Here is a 20169-nt window from a genome sequence, read left to right as displayed (position 1 = left end):
TTTTTTTGAGACGGAGTTTCGCTCTGTCGCCTAGGCTGGAGTGCAGTAGCACAATCCGGCTCACTGCAAGCTCCGCCTCCTGGGTTCACGCCATTCTCCTGCCTCAGCTTCCGGAGTAGCTGGGACTACAGGCACCCGCCACCACGCCCGGCTAATTTTTTGTATTTTTAGTGGAGGCAGGGTTTCACCGTGTTAGCCAGGATGGTCTCGATCTCCTGACCTCGTGATCCACCCGCCTTGGCCTCCCAAAGTGCTGGGATTACAAGCGTGAGCCACCGCGCCGAGCCCCCCCACCAACCTTTTTTTTTTTTTTTTTTTTCTCACTCTGTTGCCCAGGCTGGAGTGCAGTGGCACAATCTCAGCTCACTGCAACCTCCACCTCCCTAGTTCAAGGGATTCTCCTGCCTGAGTGGCTGGGACTACAGGCGCCCACCACCACACCCGGCTAATAGAGACAGGGTTTCATCTTGTTAGCCAGGCTGGTCTCGAATTCCTGATCTCAGGTGATGCGCCTGCCTCAGCCTCTCAAAGTGCTGGAATTAAAGGCGTGAGCCACGGTGCCCGGCCTTTTCTCTTTTTTTCCTTTCTCTCTTTCTTTTTTGAGACAGAATCTTGCTCTGTCATCCAGGCTGGAGTGCAATGGCACGATCTCAGTTCACTGCAATCTCCACCTCCCAGGTTCAAGCGATTCTCCTGCCTCAGCCTCCCGACTCGGTGGGATTACAGGCACCCACCACCGTGCCCGGCTAATTTTTGTATTTTTAGTAGAGATGGGGTTTCACCATCTTGGCCAGACTGGTCTCAAACTCGTGACCTCATGATCCACCTGCCTCGGCCCCCCAAAGTGTTGAGATTACAGACGTGAGCCACCGCGCCTGGCCTCCGGCCGCAATTCTTTTCTTTTTTAGAGGAATCAAGCTGGAGTGCAGTGGCACAATATCTCACTGCAGCCTCGAACTCCTGGGCTCCACTGCGCCTCCCACTTCAGCCTCCTCAGTAGCTAGGACTGCAGGCGTGCACCACCACGCCCGGCTATTTTCTTTTTTAAATTAATTTTTTGTAGAGGCGGGATCTTGTTACATTGCCCAGGCTGATCTCCAACTCTTAGCCTCAGGCGATCCTCCCTCTGCCTCCCAAAGTGCTGGGATTACAGCTGTGAGCCACCGCGCCTGCCACGGGCTTTATTTCTGATATTCCTTCCTCTTTCCTCGATGCCTTTCTAACTCTGTACTTGGCACATGGAAGTGCTTGGTACGTGTTTGTTGAATGAATGAATGAATGGGCGAACATGCCATTTCACCTTATTTATCTTGTGAACCCGCCAGGCCCGGGCCTGATGTCATAGCCTTTACCCCTGGCCCGAGTCTCCAGTCCCCTGCGTGTCTGCTGACCGCAGCGCGAAAGCCAGGGCACTACCCTCCTCAACCCCAGCCCAGCCCCCTTTCACGTCGGGGTCCCCCCAACCCTTTCCCCGCCCGCTTCCCCGCAGCGGTGCAGCTCAGCTCCTAGCTCAGCCGGAGGTGTCCCCGCCCACAGCCAGGATTGGAGGACGGAGGCAACGCCCAACCCACCGGGCTGCCTCCTGTTGACGCGGCCGCCGCCAGGGGTGGGGACAGGGCCGGCAGCTGCTGACGCCATCCCATAGCCAGAAAAGCCCTGGCCAGTGGCGGGCGCGACAGTGTCCGTGCGACCAGGCGGAGGTGAGTGCGCGGCGGCCGGATGGGCGGGACGGGCGTGGAGGACGCCGAGAACGGTGGCGCACGCTCACGTCCGTGTTCCCAAGGGCTGCGCTCGGCCAAGCGCAGTGCCCAGAACTTGGAGCCAGCCTGGCCCGGGGGGACCCTGCTGGCCAAGGAGGTCGTCAGTCCTGTCTTGTCTTCCAGACCCGGTGGACCGAAGCTTCCGGACGACAAGGAACTGCCCAACATGGCCTCGGAGGTGAGTGGGACCTCGGGACGCCGGTCCTCCCAGCCTCCAAACGAGAGGGTGGGGGCGCCAGACCTGCCTCGGGCCACCCTGCTGGGAATCGCCCTCCAGGAAGTAATTTTGAAAATTACCCAGGAAGCCGGCACCCCCAACCCTCCCGGGCGCATCTTCTGGAGCTCAGCAGTCACCTTTACTGGGACTCACCTGTGTCCCCAGGCAGCCCTTTTGGCAAACCCACCAACCCACACTACTAGGGGTAGAGTGGCTCTGCCCTCACCTCACAATGATGCCTGCCTGGCCAGGAAAAGTGCTCCCAAGCCTTCAGCCTTCCACCTCTTCATTCCTTCTTCCCCGTGTCCTCCTGTCAGGTCCCACCCCACACCACACCCCTTCTCCTGCTAGAGCAATTGTCCCTGTTTATAGAATAAGGCTTAGCCCCTAAGTGTTCTTGTCCTTGACTGTGGCATGTGGAAAGAACCAGGAAAAAGGGGACCTCGCCTCCTGACTCCAGCAACCCCAGTACCTGGTTTCCTTCCTGTCTCACTGGACCCTGCTCCTTAGGGTCAGTGGCTTCTGGCTTCTCTTCCTGACCACTGAGATGCCGGAGTCCTGGGCAGAGGTTTCCTTCCTTTGGGGCACAGTTGATTTATCTGGCACTGGGGGTAATAATAGCTGTTGGCCTTCTTCTGTAAGGCACTAGATTATGAGACCATTGCTTTGGACCCTTCAGGGGAAAGGGGCTGTTCACCTGATGCTTGATGAAGGGAATCCCGGGAAGCAGGAGGTCTGGGTTCCAGGCCCTCCTGGCCTTCATTAGCTAGCAATTCACTTCCTCTTTCTCAGTGCCCTGCAAGCTTCTGGGTCATGGGCAGGGGGCAGGGGAGCAGGACCTGGACTTCGGAGCCAAACAGACTTGGTTTCTGTACCAGTCATTTGGGCCCTCCAAACCTCTTTCCTCATTTGTGAAATAGGGGTAATATTGCCCACCTCATAAAAGGCCATAATAACACATGTCAAATCCCTAGCACAGGGCTGAGCAACAGTAGGTGCTCAATAAATGGTGGCTAACCACAACAGTACTGATATTTCTACTTTGGGAAGCCGAGGCGGGAGGATTGCTGAAGCCCAGGAATTCCAGACCAGCCTGGGCAACATAGTGAGATCCTGTCTCTACAAAAAAACATTGAAAATTACCCAGGTGTGGTGGCGTACACCTGTAGTCTCACAGGAGGCGGAGGCAGGAGGATTGCTTGAACCCAGAAGTTTGAGACTGCAGTGAGCATGATCTCACCCTGCACTCCAACCTAGGCAACAGAATGAGATCCAGTTTCAAAAAATAAAAATAGAAAACCCTGCCAGGCATGGTGGTTCACACCTGAAATCCCAGCACTTTGGGAGGCCGAGGTGGGTGGATCATCTGAGGTCAAGAGTTTGAGACCAGCCTGGCCAACATGGTGAAACCCCATCTCTACTAAAAATGCAAAAATTAGCCAGGTGTGGTGGTGGGTGCCTGTAGTCCCAGCTATTCGGGAGGGTGAGGCAGGAGAATCGCTTGAACTCGGGAGGCGGAGGTTGCAGTGAGCCGAGATTGCACCACTGCACTCCAGCCCGGGTGACAAAGCAAGACTTTACCTCAAAAAAGGAAAAAAACCCACAAATTCCAAAACCAAAACTGATGTTTCCCATGTACATTCGAACTTGACTGTTGCTCGTTCAACCCAGCCCAACTCAGTGCCCCATCCTCTGGCCCTGAAGAGACCATTCTGGCCCAGATGTGTCCTGGCTTGCAGTAGCACCTTCTGCTACCACATTGGGCTTCCTCTCTCCTCAGTGCCCAAGGGGAGGCACCTCACTCTGATCTCCCCGTAGGGTCCTATTATGCCTGCCTGTAAGGATAGGAGTTTGGTCTGGAGCACAGTGGTCTGGCTTCCCACAAGCCCAGTGCTCCAGGTGACCTCAGCTTGCCCCAGACCTTCCTGTAGGTTGGCACTAATTGGTTTGGCTGCCGCTCCGCTTATTAAGTAGTTGTTTTTATTACTAACAACCTAGGCAGGGTGGCCTAGGAGCCCGCTGGGGGAGGCGGTGCCAGGCTCCCGGCTGAAGGGCAGGCTGGCCCCAATTCTGACTGGCTGGCTCCAGTAATCAGGACCAGGGCCCCACGTGGTGCTTTGCTGGAGATCTGGGCTTGGTGGGGCAGCTGTGGGGTAAGGGGCAGGACCAGCTCAAAAGACAGGGTGGGGGGTGGAGGCTGCCTCTGCAGGGCAGAGTCCTTTGGCAGCCGGGGCTGTTGGGCATGGAGGGGTCAGCTCACAGCTCAGGGCCAGAGCACTGTAGAGGTTTCTGTGGTGCACCCAGGAACCAGGAGTGGAGCTGAAGCATGTCCTGTCCCCTGCCAGCCCTCCCTTAGTAACAGCTGGCATTTCTCAAGTCCTTCTTGAGCACCAGGCACCATGTTATATATGCAATTTGCAAATACTATCTGATTAAATGCTCACAACAAGGCTATCAGATAGGTACTATTATTATCTTTATCTTATTATCTTTTTGTTTTTGAGACGGAGTCTCGCTCTGTCGCCCAGGTTGGAGTGCAGTGGCGCAATCTCCGCTCACTGCAAGCTCCGCCTCCCGTGTTCACGCCATTCTCCTGCCTCAGCCTCCCGAGTAGCTGGGACTACAGACGCCCCCCACCGCGCCCAGCTAATTTTTGTATTTTTAGTAAAAACGGGGTTTCACCGTGTTAGCCAGGATGGTCTCGATCGCCTGACCTCGTGATCTGCCTGTTTTGGCCTCCCAAAGTGCTGGGATTACAGGCATGAGCCACCGCGCCTGGCCCTTATTATTATTTTTAAGAAGGAGTCTTGCTCTGTCGCTCAAGCTGGAGTGCAATGGCGCCATCTCTGCTCACCACAACCTCTACCTCCAGGGTTCAAGCGATTCTCCTGCTTCAGACTCCCAAGTGTCTGGGACTACAGCTGCCCGCCACCGAGCCTGGCTAATTTTTGTATTTTTAGTATAAACGGGGTTTCACCATGTTGGCCAGGCTGATCTTGAACTCCTGACCTCAAGTGATCCACCTGCCTGAGCCTCCCAACCCTGAGGTTTAATAATAGGTGCCAGGCCAGGTGGTTAATAGAAGTCTGGGGTATTGCAGGGGGATAGAGGAGGATATATGTTCTCATTGCCATTGTAGACTCCCTTCCACAAAAAGGACGTCAGTGAAGTGACATGCCCACCTCCACCCCACCCTCCTCCCAGTCCAGGGCACTAGGGCTGTGCCCCAGGTATTCTGTACCCCCTCCCCGATCTGTCCCATGCCCTGGTCTCTGCCCTCTTTCAAAACATAGATGTGGCCGGCGCCTTGGCTCATGTCTGTAATCCCAGCACTTTGGGAAGCTGAGGCTGGAGGATGGCTTGAGACCAGGAGTTCAAGACCAGCCTAGGCAACATAGTGAGACCCTGTCTCTACCAATTTTTTTTATTTTTATTTATTTATTTATTTTGAGACAGAGTCTTGCTCTGTCACCCAGGCTGGAGTGCACCCAGGCTGGAGTGCAGTGGCGCAATCTTGGCTCACTGCAAACTCCGCCTCTTGGGTTCAAGTGATTCTCCTGCCTTAGCCTCCTAAGTGGCTGGGACTACAGGTGAGCACCACCACGCCCAGCTCATTTTTGTATTTTTAGTAGAGACTGGGTTTCACCATGTTAGCCAGGGTGGTCTCTATCTCCTAACCTCGTGATCCACCCACCTCAGCCTCCCAAAGTGCTAGGATTACAGGCGTGAGCCACCACTCCTGGCCCTACAATTTTTTTTTTTTTTCTGTAACGGAGTCTCGCTGCCTGGCCCGGCCCTACAAAATTTTTGAAAACTGTCTGGATGTGGTGGCGCATGCTTGTAGTCCCAACTACTGGGGAAGCTGAGGCAAGAGGACTGGTTGAGCCCAGGAGTTTGAGGCTGCAGTGAGCTATGATGGTGCCAGTGCACTCCAAGCTGGGTAACAGAGTGAGACCCTGTGTCTAAAAAAGAATTTAAAGGCTGGGTGCGGTGGCTCACACGTGTAATCCCAGCACTTTGGGAGGCCGAGGCAGGCAGATCACGAGGTCAGGAGATCAAGACCATTCTGGCTAACACAGTGAAACCTGGTCTCTGCTTAAAAAAAAAAAAAAAAAAATTAGCCAGGCATGGTGGTGGGCGCCTGTAGTCCCAGCTACTTAGGAGGCTGAGGCAGGAGAATGGCGTGAACCTGGGAGGTGGGGCTTGTAGTGAGCCGAGATCCTGCCACTGCACTCCAGCCTGGGTGACACAGCAAGACTCCATCTCAAAAAAAAGAAAAAGAATTTTAAAAAATGTTTTTAAACAAACAAAACGGGCTGGGTACGGTGGCTCATGCCTGTAATCCCAAGCACTTTAGGAGGCTGAGGTCAGGGGATCACCTGAGATCAGGAGTTCGAGACCAGTCTGACCAACATGGTGAAACCCTGTCTCTACTAAAAATACAAAACTCAGCCGGGTGTGGTGGCACACGTCTGTAATTCCAGCTAGTCGGGAGGTTGAGGCAGGAAAATTGGCTTGAACTCGGGAGGCGGAGGTTGCTGTGAGCCGAGATCATGCCACTGCACTCCAGCCTAGGTGACAGAGTGAGACTGTATCTCAAAAAAAAGAACAAAACGTAGATGCCTACATACCATTCCTCTGCCCTTGGCTCCTAGGGAGTAAGGGGTCACCCAGTGACCTCCTAGAAGGCCAGTGACAATGGGGGGTATCAGGGTGCTTTTCAGAGCCAAGGGAGTGGTAGGAATTGGGATCTTAGTCCAGCTCCAAGCTGTGAGGGAGAGTAGCAGAGCATTTAAGCTTGGTGGAGACCCTCAAGGCCTCTTTGCCTATCCCTACAGCAAAGGTTCAGGACACCAGAGCCAAGTCCAGAAGCCCTGGTGGAACAGGGGTGAAGAGCTGGGTTCTGACTGGTGGAACAGGGGTGAAGAGCATGGGTTCTGACTTCAGACTGCTGGGCTGCAGCCCTGGCTCTCCCACCCCAGGTGAGGGCAGGCTGCATGCCCCTCTGTGCCTCAGTTTCCCCCTCTTCATAGTGGAATTGTGTTGGTGCCTACCCCAGAGGGTTGTGTCAACAATTAGGATGGCACCTGGCACCTTGGTCAGTGGTAGGAAAGGTTCCAGAAGCTCTGCTGTGGTCCCAGGGATGCCTCAGGCCCTGCCACCATCTCGTTGGAGTGGGGCCATGTGGTGGGAAAGAACCCCAACTTTAAGGCCACACGCAGTGGCTCATGCCTGTAATTCTAGCACTTTCAGAGGCCAAGGCGGGAGGATCACCTGAGGTCAGGAGTTCAAGACCAGCCTAGCCAACATGGTGAAACCCCATCTCTACTAATGATACAAAAATTACCGGGCTGTGGTGGCACGTGCCTATAATGCCAGCTACTTGGGAGTCTGAGGCAGGAGAATCTTTTGAACCTGGGAGGCAGAGGTTGCAGTGAGCCGAGATGGTGCCATTGCACTCCAGCCTGGCTGCTGACAGAGTGAGAATCTGTCTCAAAAAAAAAAAAAAGAACCCAAACTTTTGGTGTTCAGCCACGTTCCCATGCTCACTCCCATGCTCAGTCCCATGGTGACTCTGGGAAGGTCTCAGCCTCCTTGTCTGCCCAGTTAGAATGATCTGATGTCCCTGCTACCATCAGACTTGGTAAGTTTCCCGAAGACTGCAAGAAGCGCTGTTCTGGAGGGTGGAGGAGACAGTAATTGTTCTTGCTCTCCTGGCCAGAGTGGGAAGCTTTGGGGTGGCCGGTTTGTGGGTGCAGTGGACCCCATCATGGAGAAGTTCAACGCGTCCATTGCCTACGACCGGCACCTTTGGGAGGTGGATGTTCAAGGCAGCAAAGCCTACAGCAGGGGCCTGGAGAAGGCAGGGCTCCTCACCAAGGCCGAGATGGACCAGATACTCCATGGCCTAGACAAGGTACTCGCCGTGGCTAAAGCCCCACCCAAGGCCCCTTCCCTGTGGCCCCAGGCTCCCACCAAATCCCTAAGCAAATAGTGCAGTGTTGCTCATCTGTGGTTTCACATTGAACTAATTATATACTCAAGTGCTGTTTAACTGTGTGCCTTGATGTCCACCTCTCTCCATCTTTTAATGATCCCTGTGACCCACATGGCTCATGGGTAAAGGTGGGCCTGAGATGCCCCCTCCCAGGGTGCGCTTCCAGGACTCAGATCCTGGATGAGGACAGTCAGTCATCACGGATAGGGTGGGACCAGGGCTGGGGCTCTCTTAGCTGCTGATGCCTGCTCACCTGACCCCTGGCATTGCTGCTACCCGCTATAGGTGGCTGAGGAGTGGGCCCAGGGCACCTTCAAACTCAGCCCCAACGATGAGGACATCCACACAGCCAATGAGCGCCGCCTGAAGGTATGACCCCTGGAGTCCCACCGCTGTCCTGGCCTCCCCTCTCCACCTTGCCCAGGGCCATTTTGAGCATTAGCACCATCATTCTGTTTACTTCGCCATTGGCAGACAGCAGGTGAGACCTTAGGACATGGGCCAGGCACCCTGGCTCATGCCTATAATCCTAACACTTTGGGAGGCTGAGGTGGGAGGATCGCTTGAGGCCAGGAGTTCCAGACCAGCCTGGACAACATAACGAGGTCCCACAACTACAAACATTAAAAAAAAAAAAAAAAAAAAAAGAACAATAGGCCTCAGCAGAAATGGTGAGAGATTTGGGCAGGACCTGGAGCCCTGGAGTACGGAGGTAGGTTAGCGGGGCTGATGAGGAACCCTGCCCTGCCTGGATTGACTCCTTGGGGGATACAGACCATGACCTTGGGTCTCCCTTCACCTCCAGGAGCTCATTGGTGAAACGGCAGGGAAGCTGCACACGGGACGGAGCCGGAATGACCAGGTGCTTCTAGCCCCTCCACCCCACTGCTCCATGTTGTCCCAAACTTGGGGAGCCCAGGGGGCAGTTAGAGCTCTGCAACGATCCTGGCTTCTCAGGGAAGCAACACGTCAACCTCCCTGAGCACCAGCTCCTCCTCGCACAGGTGGTCACGGACCTCAGGCTATGGATGCGGCAGACCTGCTCCACGCTCTCAGGCCTCCTCTGGGAGCTCATCAGGACCATGGTGGATAGGGCAGAGGCGTGAGTCCTACAGGGACACCCAGGGGGCAGACAGAGGTGTGATGGCAGCCTGAACAGGAGACCTAGGGAGCAGGGGTGAACAGGGTGGGGGTGCCAGGCCCTGGGGGACAGGAACATCCCAGAACTCCAGGATCGAGGCAGAGTAGCTAGGAGTGGGCCATTTCCTGCAGGTCCCAATGCTCCCATGCCAGTCTAGCTCAGCAGGCAGGAAAGACTCACCCGTCGTGGGGCCGGGTGCGGTGGCTCATGCCTATAATCTCAGCACTTTGGAAGGCCAAGGTGGGTGAATCACCTGAGGTCAGGAGTTTGAGACCAGCCTGGCCAACATGGTGAAACTGTCTCTACTAAAAATACAAAAATTAGCCAAGCGTGGTGGCGGGCGCCTATAATCCCAGCTACTCGGGAGGCTGAGGCAGGAGAACTGCTTGAACCCGGGAAGCGGAGGTTGCAATGAACCGAGATCGTGCCATTGCACTCCAGCCTGGGCTACAGAGCGAGACTCCGTCTCCAAGAAAAAAAAGAAAAAAAAAAGGAAACTCACCATTTGCAGAGTTGAGGGCAGGAAACTAAGCCAAGCACAGCTAGCTTGGCTGTGCCTGGAGCAGCCAGAGTCACTCCCCACCCTGCCTGTCCCCCAGAGCCCCCATCCCAAGCTTCGTGTCCCCAACCAGCCCATCTGGCACAAGACAGAGCCAAAGGCTGCCTCCTGCTGGCCTCATTTCAGGCTTTGGCTTCTGAGACCTGGTGTCTTTGGGACTGGATTTGTTCCTTACAGACCTGGACGAAGAGCTGCTGAGGAGTCTCCATGTGTTGTCAGAGACCCCTCCTCTTCCTCAACTCCCTGTGATGCTTGTTTTGCAGACTTGGGGGGAAATAAGGGCACAAGAATTGTCACTCAGCAGGTAGGGCAGGGCTGCTAGGAGGAACAGGGAGTATCTGCTACTGAGTTCAAAGTTTCTTTAATTTTTTTTTTTTTTTTTTGAGACAGGGTTTTGCTCTGCCGCCTAGTCTGGGGTATAGTGGCGCGATCTTAGCTAACTGCAAACTCTGCCTTCTGGGTTCAAGCGATTGTAGTGCCTCAGACTCCCAAGTAGCTGAGATTACAGGTGTGCACCACCATGTCCAGCTAATTTTTGTATTTTTTTCAGTAGAGATGGGTTTTGCCATGTTGGCCAGGCTGGTCTCGAACTCCTGAGCTCAGGTGATCCGCCCACCTGGGCCTGCCAAAGTGCTAGGAGTACAGCCATAAACCACTGCACTCAGCTTAATTTTTAAATTTTTAACTTTTTAAATTGTCTTTAGAAATGAGATCCTGCTCTGTCACCTAGGCTGGAGTACAGTGGCTCGATAATAGCTCACTGCAGCCTCAAACTCCTGGAATCAAATGATCCTCCTACCTCAGCTTTCTGAGTAGCTAGAACTACAGGTGTGCACCGCCTGTGAGATGGAGTCTCGCCCTGTCGCCCAGGCTGGAGTGCAGTGGCACAATCTCTACTCACTGTAATCTCTGCCTCCCAGGTTCACGACATTCTCCTGCCTCAGCTTCCCGAGTAACTGGGAGTACAGGTGCCTGCCACCACGCCCGGCTAATTTTTTGTATTTTTAGTAGAGATGGGCTTTCACCGTGTTAGCCAGGATGGTCTTAATCTCCTGAGCTCGTGATCCACCCACCTCGGACTCCCAAAGTGCTGGGATTACAGGCATGAGCCACCATGCCCAGCCACGAATGTTTTAAATATTTTGTAGAAACGGGATCTCTCTATGTGGCTCAGGCTGGTCTCAAACTCCCAGCCTTAAGTGATCCTTCCCTCTTGGCCTCCCAAAGTGCTGGGATTAAAGGCTTGAGCCACCGTGCCTGGCCTTGAGTACAGAATTTATTTATGCGGTGATGAAAATGTTATAAAATTGGTTATGGTGATGGTTGTACAGTAAAGTGTAAATTTTAAATGAGTAAATTGTTTGTGAATGATATCTCAGTAAAGCTGGTTTATCCAAAACAACAGGCCAGGTGCAGTGGCTCACGCTTGTAATCCCAGCACTTTGGGAGGCTGAGGCGGGTGGATCACCTGAGGTCAGGAGTTCGAGACTAGCCTTCGCCAACATGGTGAAACCCCATCTCTACTATAAAAATACACAAAATTAGCCGGGTGTGATGGTAGGCACCTGTAATCCCAGCTACTTGGGAGGCAGGAGAATCTCTTGAACCTGGGAGGCAGAGGTTGCAGTGAGCTGAGATCATACCACTGCATTCCAGCCTGGGCAACAAAAGCAAAACTCTTTCTCAAAAACAACAATAACAACAACAACAAACAGGCCAGGTATGGTGGCTCACATTTGTAATCCCAGCCCTTTGGGAGGCCAAGGCAGGAGGATTGCCTGAACCCAGGAATTTCAGACCACCCTAGGCAACATGGCAAGACCCCATCTCACAGAGTGAGATGGAGTCTCACTCTGTCGCCCAGGCTGGAGTGCAGTGGTGAAATCTCAGCTCACTGCAAGCTCTGCCTCCCGGGTTCACGCCATTCTCCTGCCTCAGCCTCCCGAGTAGCTGGGACGACAGGAGCCCGCCACCACACCCGGCTAATTTTTTGTGGTTTTGGTAGAGACAGGGTTTCACTGTGTTACCTAGGATGGTCTCGATCTCCTGACCTCGTGATCCACCCACCTTGGCCTCCCAAAGCGCTGGGATTACAGGCATGCACCACCGTGCCTGGCCACAAGACCCCATCTTTACAAAAAATTAAAAATTGGCCGGGCATGGTGGCATGTCCCTTTAGTCCCAGCTACTCAGGAGGCTGAGGCAGGAGGATCACTTGAGCCCAGGAGATAGAGGCAGCAGTGAGCTATGATTGTGCCACTGCACTCCAGCCTGGGCAACAGAATGAGACCCTGTCTCTAAAAACAAAAACAAAACAAAACAACAAGAAAACAGGACCATCACTCACAGCACCTCTGCCTCTGCCCTGCCTACTTGAATGTGGTACAGGGCATCTTACCTGCTCAGAGCAGCCCTTGAACGAGCCTCAGCTATTTCTAGGGTCCTCAAACGAAACCTCTCACAGTCAAGTCATACCCAACATGGGCCTCCTCCCCTGGTCTGGCCCCCGCTCAGAGATGCTGAGTTACAGAGGCTGGACTTTAGGTGTTTCTGGCAAAGCCTCACCCCAGGAGGCCCCACAGCTGAGGCCCAGTCCTTGGTTCACACGGCCCCACTTCCGGCCTTTTTCCCTTAAGACCGACTTGTCCCTGGGAGATCACCAGATACCTCATTCAGGTGGAGTGCTGCAGGGCGACACTTTTTCCAGGGGTGACAGGGTCCCAGTGTCACAGGCAGGCCTTGCACGAGCCTCCACCCGACCTCCTGCTCCTCCTCTCCCACAGGGAACGTGATGTCCTCTTCCCGGGGTACACCCATCTGCAGAGGGCCCAGCCCATCCGCTGGAGCCACTGGATTCTGAGGTGAGCCAGGTGAGGTGCAGGGGCCGTGCTAGAGGGGAGGACCCTGGCTGCCCTGACCCTCCTGCTCCTGGCTTCCCACAGCCACGCCGTGGCGCTGACCCGAGACTCTGAGCGGCTGCTGGAGGTGCGGAAGCGGATCAATGTCCTGCCCCTGGGGAGGTGGGTGAGGCTCCAGTGCCCCGAGGGCCTGGTGGGGGTGGCTGCTGCATAGCCTTAGGGATTGACAGAGCTGGGAAGGGCAGAGTGGGACAGAAAGCCGCCTTATCTGCTCAGCGGGGGACCCTGCATGGAGCCCCAGCTCTCGCTAAGGTGGGGATGACCAAGCCATTGAATGTGTCTGAGCAGGGCCAGAGCCCTCCAGCAAGGCTCCTGGCAAGCCCAGCCTGCTGCCCTTAGCCTGACATATGGGAACATGTGTCAGGAGACAAGTGTCCTGCACCCAGGGTGACTCGGTGCTTGGGGACAAGTGTTCTGTGGACACTTAGGGACAAGTATTCCGTACCCAAGGCAACTGGGCCAGGGAAGAGGCTGAGCTCCAGGTGGTTGCCCTGGCAACCAGGACTTGGTTCTCTGTGTGCTTGCGTGCGTGTGTGTGTATGTGTCAGGGCTGCCTGCCAGGAGCCCTGGTCACCATGAATCCCTGTCCCTGCAGTGGGGCCATTGCAGGCAATCCCCTGGGTGTGGACCGAGAGCTGCTTCGAGCAGGTGAGACGCCCTGCCCCTCCTCCCCAGGGAGAGTCACCCTCAGCACCCGCCAGGACCCGCAGACACACCTGAAACCAGAGGGCAGGGGCCTGTAGCTCCTGGTGAAACCTTCATTCATTGCCTACGGGCACTGAGTTCATCAAGTCTAGGGGTCACTCATGGCAGGGGTGCTTGGTACTGAGAGACTCAGGGCTCCTGCCTCCCTCCTGGGACTGTGCAAAAGATCCCTCCCCCAGCTGCCGCCCCACCCTGATCAGGGGTGGGGGCTGGGCAACCTAGTTCGGGGAGAGGGAGCCACTTCCTGTCCTCCAGCCCAGCCCCGCTTCCTCCCACCCCCCAGAACTCAACTTTGGGGCCATCACTCTCAACAGCATGGATGCCACTAGTGAGCGGGACTTTGTGGGTAAGTCTTGGGGAGCCAGTCCCCTGCCCTGTGCCTCACTTTAGTCCCTCAGCCCAGCTTCTCTCCAGTCTCTTCCCACCCCTCTACGGACAGTCTGGTTGTGGTGATGGTTGTACACTGAAGTGTAAAGCTTAAATGGGTAAATTGGGTGGGGCACAGTGGTTCACGCCTGTAATCCCAGCACTGGCCAACATGGTGAAACCCCATCTCTACTAAGAATACGAAATTTAGCTTGGCATGTGGTGGCAGGTGCCTGTAATCCCAGCTGCTTGGGAGGCTGAGGCCAGAGAATTGCTTGAACCTGGGAGGTGGAGGCTGCAGTGAGCTGAGATCGCGCCAGTGCACTCCAGCCTGGGCAACAAGAGCGAAACTCCAACTCAAAAAATAACATAAAAATAAATAGGTCAGGCATGGTGGCTCACGCCTGTCATCCTAGCACTTTGGGAGGCCGAGGCAGGTGGATCACCTGAGGTCAGGAGTTCAAGACCAGCCTGGCCAACATGGGGAAACCCCGTCTCTACTAAAAGCACAAAAATTAGCTGGGCATGGTGGTGCATGCCTGTAATCCCAGCTACTCAGGAGGCTGAGGAAGGAGATTCGCTTGAACCTGGGAGGTAGAGGTTGCAGTGAGCCGAGATTGCGCTACTGCACTACAGCCTGCACGATGGGAGCGAGACTCCATCTCAAAAAAATAAATAAATAAATGGATAAATTGTATGTGGGTGATAACTCGGTAAAGCTGGTTTATTTAAAACAACAATAACAAAAAACAGGCTAGGTGCAGTGGCTCACGTTTGTAATCCCAGCACTTTGGGAGGCCAAGGCAGGAGGATTGCTTGAGCCCACGAGTTTCAGACCAGCCTGGGCGACATAACACGACCCCATCTTTACGAAAAATGAAAATTTAGCTGGGTCCCCCCACCGCCTAACCTCCTCCCGACCCCTGTATGGTCAGGCTGGGTGGGGATGGGAGAGGCCTGGTGACTGGGAACCTTTTCTCCCCTCTCAGCTGAGTTCCTGTTCTGGGCTTCGCTATGCATGACCCATCTCAGCAGGATGGCCGAGGACCTCATCCTCTACTGCACCAAGGAATTCAGCTTCGTGCAGCTCTCGGATGCCTACAGGTAAGCCCTGAACTGCCACCTCCATCTGCCCCTGCCGGCCTCTGTATTCCCCGCCCCCTGCGGGTGTGGCTTCCTTCCTCCCCGCCCCACCCCTCCGCCAGACCTGGCCTGTGAGCTACTGGACCAGCCAAGGATCCAGCCCTTTCAGCGCCAGCACCTCTGTCCCCAGCACGGGAAGCAGCCTGATGCCCCAGAAGAAAAACCCCGACAGTTTGGAGCTGATCCGGAGCAAGGCTGGGCGTGTGTTTGGGCGGGTGAGCAAGGCAGGGGGAAGGGCGGAGCCTCTGGGCTGATGGTGGGTGGCCACGGGGCAGGATCCCGGGTCCAGCCCCTGTGCCTCCCTCTTCCCGCAGTGTGCCGGGCTCCTGATGACCCTCAAGGGACTTCCCAGCACCTACAACAAAGACTTACAGGTGCGAGGCCAGGGGGAGGCCTGCCTACTACGTGCCAGTTCTCAGGGCTCTGGCACACCCAGGCAGGGCCTCACCCGGGGATTGCCATACATCCTCCCATCCTGTGCACACAGCCTCATCCATGGCTGCCCTTGCACTCTCTGCCCTTCCTTTGTTGGGGTACTAAGTGTTCTTCCCATGGAAGGCAGTGGGGATGCCTCAGTTGCGGGGGTGGGGCTGTGGGGACCCTGGGTGCAAGGGGGCTGCTAGGCCCTCACCTCCTGCCATGTGCCTCCCAGGAAGACAAGGAAGCTGTGTTTGAAGTGTCAGACACTATGAGTGCCGTGCTCCAGGTGGCCACTGGCGTCATCTCTACGCTGCAGGCAAGACATCACCCACCTGCCTCTCCTCCCCTAGGTCCCAGGCACTGGGGTGGGCATGCAAGGAGGGTGGCCTTGGGAGGAGGCGAGGTAGGGCTGGAGGACCTGGGGCAGGGAAGGAGAGGTGTGCTCGCTCCTGCTCCTGGGGAACAGGGAAAGGACAGAAACTGCTGCCTTACAGTGGAAGTAGATGAGACTCAGGGGGCCTTGGGTCTGTCAACTGGCCAGACCAGAACTCTTTTTAAAAAAAGAAAATCTATACAAAAGGCCCGGTGCAGTGGCTCATGCCTGGAATCTCACACTTTGGGAGACCGAGGCAGATGGAGCACTTGAGGTCGGGGGTTTGAGACCAGCCTGGCCAACATGGCATAACCATGTTCTCTACTAAAAATGCAAAAATGAGCCAGACATGATGGCTCACATCGGTAATCCCAGCTACTCGGGAGGCTGAGGCAGGAGAATCACTTGAACCCATGAGATGGAAGTTGTAGTGAGCCAAGATCATGCCACTGCACTCCAGCCTGGACTACAGAGTAAAACTCCGTCTACAAATATGTCAATTAAATTAAATTAAATATCTAAAAAAACCTTTGTTTAGAGACAGGGTCGCTCTCTGTCACCCAGGCTGGAGTGCAGTGGTGCAGTCGTAGCTCACTGTAGTCTCAAACTCCTGGGCTCAAGTGATCCTCCCACCTCAGTCTCCAGAGTAACCGGGACTATAAACATGCGCCACCATGCCTGGCTAATTTTTTTATTTTTTGTAGAGACAGGGTCTCCCCATGTTTCTCCGGTTGGTCTCAAACTCCCGGCCCCAAGCAATCTTCCCACCTTGGTCTCCCAAAGTGCTGGGATTATAGGCATGAGCCACTTTCCTGGCTGATTTCTTTTAAAACCAATTATTATGGGAAATTTATGTATATAACAGCTAGAGAATGCATAATGAACCCTATGTACCGACACCCAGCTTCAATAATAATCAACTCACAGACATCCTGGCTCCAGCAGTCTTTACCTACAGCTCTCCCCCACTCCTTTACCCCCTTATTTTGAAGCAAATTCCCATCACCACATCATTTCATTCCTAGATAGTTCAGGATGTGTCTTGAAATCGGTCTTTCTTGGCTGGGCGCAGAGCCTCATGCCTGTAATCCCATCAATTTGTGAGACTAAGGTGGGCAGATCACTTGAGGTCAGGAGTTCAAGACCAGCCTGGCCAACATAGCAAAACCCCGTCTTTACTAAAAATATAAAAATTAGCTGGGTGTGGTGGTACACGCCTATAATTCCAGCTACTCAGGAGGCTGAGACAGGAGAATTGCTTGAATCCGAGTGATGGAGATTGTAGTGAGCAGAGATCGTGCCACTGCACTCCAGCCTGTGTGACAGCAAGACTCCATCTCAAAAAATAATAATAATAAATAAATAAATAAATGATTTTGGAAGCTAGTCCCCCAACTAGCAGCACCAGCATCACCTCAGAACTCCTGAGAAATACAATGTGAGGCCCCACTCCAGATGGCTGAATCAGAGACTCTGGGGGTGGTCCCCAGCAATTTGTACTTTTTTCTTAGTAAATTCTCCAGTGGCTAGGCCTGGTGGCTCGTGCCTGTAATCCCAGCACTTTGAGAGGCTGAGGCAGGAGAAGCACGTGAGCCCAGGAGTTCAAAACCAGCCTGAGCAACATAGCGAGACCCTGTCTCTAAAATTAAAAAAATTAAAGTAGCCAGTCGTGATGGCGTGTACCTGTGGTCCCAGCCACTCAGGAGACTGATGTGGGAGGATCCCTTGAGCCCAGGAAGTCAAGGATGCAGAGAGCCAGGATTGTGCCATTGCACTCCAACTTGAGCGACAGAACAAGACCCTGTCTCAAAAAAGCCCAAAACAACAACAACAAATTAGCTTGGCATGGTGGCATGCATGGCTGTAGTCCCAGCTATTTGGGAGGCCAAGGCTGGAAGATCCCTTGAGTCCAGGCTGCAGTGAGCTATCATGGCCACTGCACTCCAGCCTGGGCAACAGAGCAAGACACTGTCTCCTAAAACAGAAAACAAATTCTCCAGGAACATCTGATGCATGCTAAAGATAAGAACGCTTTGAAAACATAACGGCCAGTAAAACATACAGACCAGTAAGCGTTAATAGCATACGTAAATATTATAGATAATTATGAGAAGATGGTTCAAGTTGAGAGTGAGACAGAGCCGAGTGGGTAGGAGAGTATCTGTCCAAGGCAGGGACATCCTGGCAGAGGGGCAGGTCCTGGACCTGGCAGCTTCAGACCCCAGGGTCCCCAGGGCTCACCACTCGCCCACCTGTGCCCCCAGATTCACCGAGAGAACATGGGACAGGCTCTCAGCCCCGACATGCTGGCCACTGACCTTGCCTATTACCTGGTCCGCAAAGGGGTAAGTGTGTAGCAGCCAAGGGGAGGGTGAGGAGATGGGGTGCCCCCCAGAGGGTGGGGAAGCTCAGGAAGGGGCGCAGGTGGCCCAGCCTGGTGGCTCACCCCTGTAATGCCAGCACTTTGGGAGGCCAAGGCAGGTGGGTCACTTGAGGCCAGGGGTTCAAGACCAGCCTGGTCAACATGGTGAAACCCTGTCTCCTTTGTTGTAAAATGCAACAATTGTTGTAAAAATACAACAATTAGCCCAGTGTGGTGGCACACTCCTGTAATCCCAGCTACTCGGGAGGCTGAGGCAGGAGAATCGCTTGAACCTGGGAGGTGGAGGTTGCAGTGAGGTGAGATCATGCCTCTGCACTCCAGCCTGGGCAACAGAGCAAGACTTTGTGTCAGGAAAAAAAAAAAAAAAAAAAGGAAGGGGCTCAGGCAGTGGAGGCAGATCAGGGCATGGAGGAAGCTGCCTCAGCACCATCTTCCTCCCTGGCACCCAGATGCCATTCCGCCAGGCCCACGAGGCCTCCGGGAAAGCCGTGTTCATGGCCGAGACCAAGGGGGTCGCCCTCAACCAGCTGTCACTGCAGGAGCTGCAGACCATCAGGTGCGGCCCATCCCCTTCCCCATGCTGCCTCCTAGGAAGTGAGCCTGGGTGCCTGGAGCCCAGGGTGGCCCAGCTCCCTGGCCCACCTCTTCCTCTCTCCCCAGCCCCCTGTTCTCGGGTGACGTGAGCTGCGTGTGGGACTACGGGCACAGCGTGGAGCAGTATGGTGCCTTGGGTGGCACTGCACGCTCCAGTGTTGACTGGCAGATCTGCCAGGTGCGGGCGCTACTGCAGGCACAGCAGGCCTAGGTCCTCCTGCACCTGCCCCCTAATAAAGTGGGTGCGAGAGGAGGCTGCTGCGTGTTTCCTGCCCCAGCCTGGCTCCCTCGTTGCTGGGCTTTCTGGGGCTGACCAGTGGGGACGGTCAGGGACTAGAGAGGCAAGGTGGGGTGGCCTGTAATCCCAGCACTTTGGAAGGGCAAGGTGCAAGGATGCTTGAGGCCAGGAGTTTGACACCAGCCTGGGCAACACAGGGAGACCCGTGTCTCTACCCAATAATGAAACAAATAGCCTGGCGTGGTAGCCTGTGCATATAGTCCCAGCTACTTGTAAGGCTGAGGTGAGAGGATACTTGTGTCCAGGAGTGGAGGCTGCAGTGAGCTACGATCATGCCACTGCATTCCAGCCTGGACAACAGAATGAGACCTTGTCTCTAAAAATAAAAAATAAAAAATAAATGGAAGCAGAGAAAACTGGGCAAGGGCAATGAGAGTCATAGATGAAAGGGAAGAGGGGGCTCCCATCATAGCCTCTGCTCTGTCCAGGCCCCATCCCCTTCAAACAGGGTATCACAGTGACCTCCTAGGCCAGGAGTGATGGCTCACGCCTGTAATCCTAGCACTTTGGGAGGCCTGGGCAACATATCAAGACTCCAGCTACCACATTAAAAAAACAAAAACAAAAAACGAAACAACTAGCCAAACCGGGCGCAGTGGCTCACACCTAATCCCAGCACTTGTAGGAGGCTGAGGCTGGTAGATCACTTGAGGCCAGGAGTTCAAGAACAACCTGGCCAACATGGGGGAACCCCATCTCTAATAAAAATACAAAAATTAGCCGGGTGTGGTGGCGCATGCCCGTAATCCCAGCTACTCAGGAGGCTGAGGCAGCAGAACTGCTTGAACCCGGGAGGCAGAGGTTGCAGTGAACTGAGATTGCATTAATTGCACTCCAGCCTGGGCCACAGAGCGAGACTCTGTCTAAACAACAACAACAAAAACTAGCCGGTTGTGGTGGTGTGTGCCTGTAGTCCCAGCTACTTGGAAGGCTGAGGCAGGAGGATCGCTTGAGCCCAGCAGTGGGAGGCTGCAGTGGGCTGCGATGGCACCACTGTACTCCAGCCTGGTGAAACAGAGCAAGACCCTGTCCCTAAAAGAAAAAAAGAAGTGAAAAATGTCTGAAACTTGCGTTTTATTAACAACAAAGATAAACAAGCTAAACTCAAGGAAGAATGAATAACCCCTCCTATGTGACTTTGGGAGCAATGACAGATTTTGTTAAAGAACCAAGGCTGGGTGCAGTGGCTCACACCTGTAATCCCAGCACTTGGGAGGCCAAGGCGGGAGCCAGGAGTTTGAGACCAGCCTGGCCAACATGGTGAAACCCCATCTCTACTAAAAATGCAAAAAAA

General features: G+C 54.4%; 1 protein-coding gene and 1 pseudogene across 5 annotated transcripts; one reads left to right on the top strand and one right to left on the bottom strand.

Moving 5' to 3' along the window:
* LOC111530443 overlaps nt 1-1638 on the bottom strand; it is a 4547-nt pseudogene extending 2909 nt beyond the window's left edge.
* On the top strand, nt 1580-18830 carry LOC113219505 (argininosuccinate lyase-like). 5 transcript variants are annotated; one of them, XM_026446716.1, is made up of 17 exons: nt 1580-1700; nt 1884-1938; nt 7700-7894; nt 8261-8344; nt 8781-8837; nt 8980-9077; nt 12459-12536; nt 12618-12695; nt 13189-13241; nt 13582-13644; nt 14654-14768; nt 14938-15022; nt 15122-15181; nt 15460-15543; nt 17865-17945; nt 18433-18539; nt 18644-18788. In XM_026446716.1, the coding sequence occupies exons 2-17, from the start codon at nt 1927-1929 to the stop codon at nt 18786-18788; spliced, it is 1395 nt and encodes a 464-aa protein (XP_026302501.1). In that variant the 5' UTR covers nt 1580-1700; nt 1884-1926. The 5 variants fall into 5 exon arrangements, with proteins under 5 accessions (XP_026302501.1, XP_026302502.1, XP_026302499.1 ...); XM_026446717.1 differs by lacking the exon at nt 7700-7894 and having other exon boundaries at nt 18644-18830; XM_026446713.1 differs by having other exon boundaries at nt 1676-1938; nt 18644-18830.
* The last annotated feature ends 1339 nt before the right edge of the window (nt 18831-20169 follow it).

The sequence above is a fragment of the Piliocolobus tephrosceles genome, unplaced genomic scaffold, assembly GCF_002776525.5.
Source record: "Piliocolobus tephrosceles isolate RC106 unplaced genomic scaffold, ASM277652v3 unscaffolded_74, whole genome shotgun sequence".
Classification (NCBI taxonomy): domain Eukaryota; kingdom Metazoa; phylum Chordata; class Mammalia; order Primates; family Cercopithecidae; genus Piliocolobus; species Piliocolobus tephrosceles.
Note: the sequence above shows the minus strand (reverse complement) of the source record. Positions and strands in the feature narration are given on the sequence as shown.

Excerpts from the sequence above, each read along its gene's own strand:
- LOC113219505 (XM_026446713.1), top strand. The coding sequence starts at position 1,720 with ATGGGCGGGACGGGCGTGGAGGACGCCGAGAACGGTGGCGCACGCTCA. Across the intron at positions 1,939-7,699 it reads TGCCCAACATGGCCTCGGAG|AGTGGGAAGCTTTGGGGTGG; the intron begins GTGAGTGGGACC and ends TCTCCTGGCCAG. Across the intron at positions 14,769-14,937 it reads CAGCTCTCGGATGCCTACAG|CACGGGAAGCAGCCTGATGC; the intron begins GTAAGCCCTGAA and ends CTCTGTCCCCAG.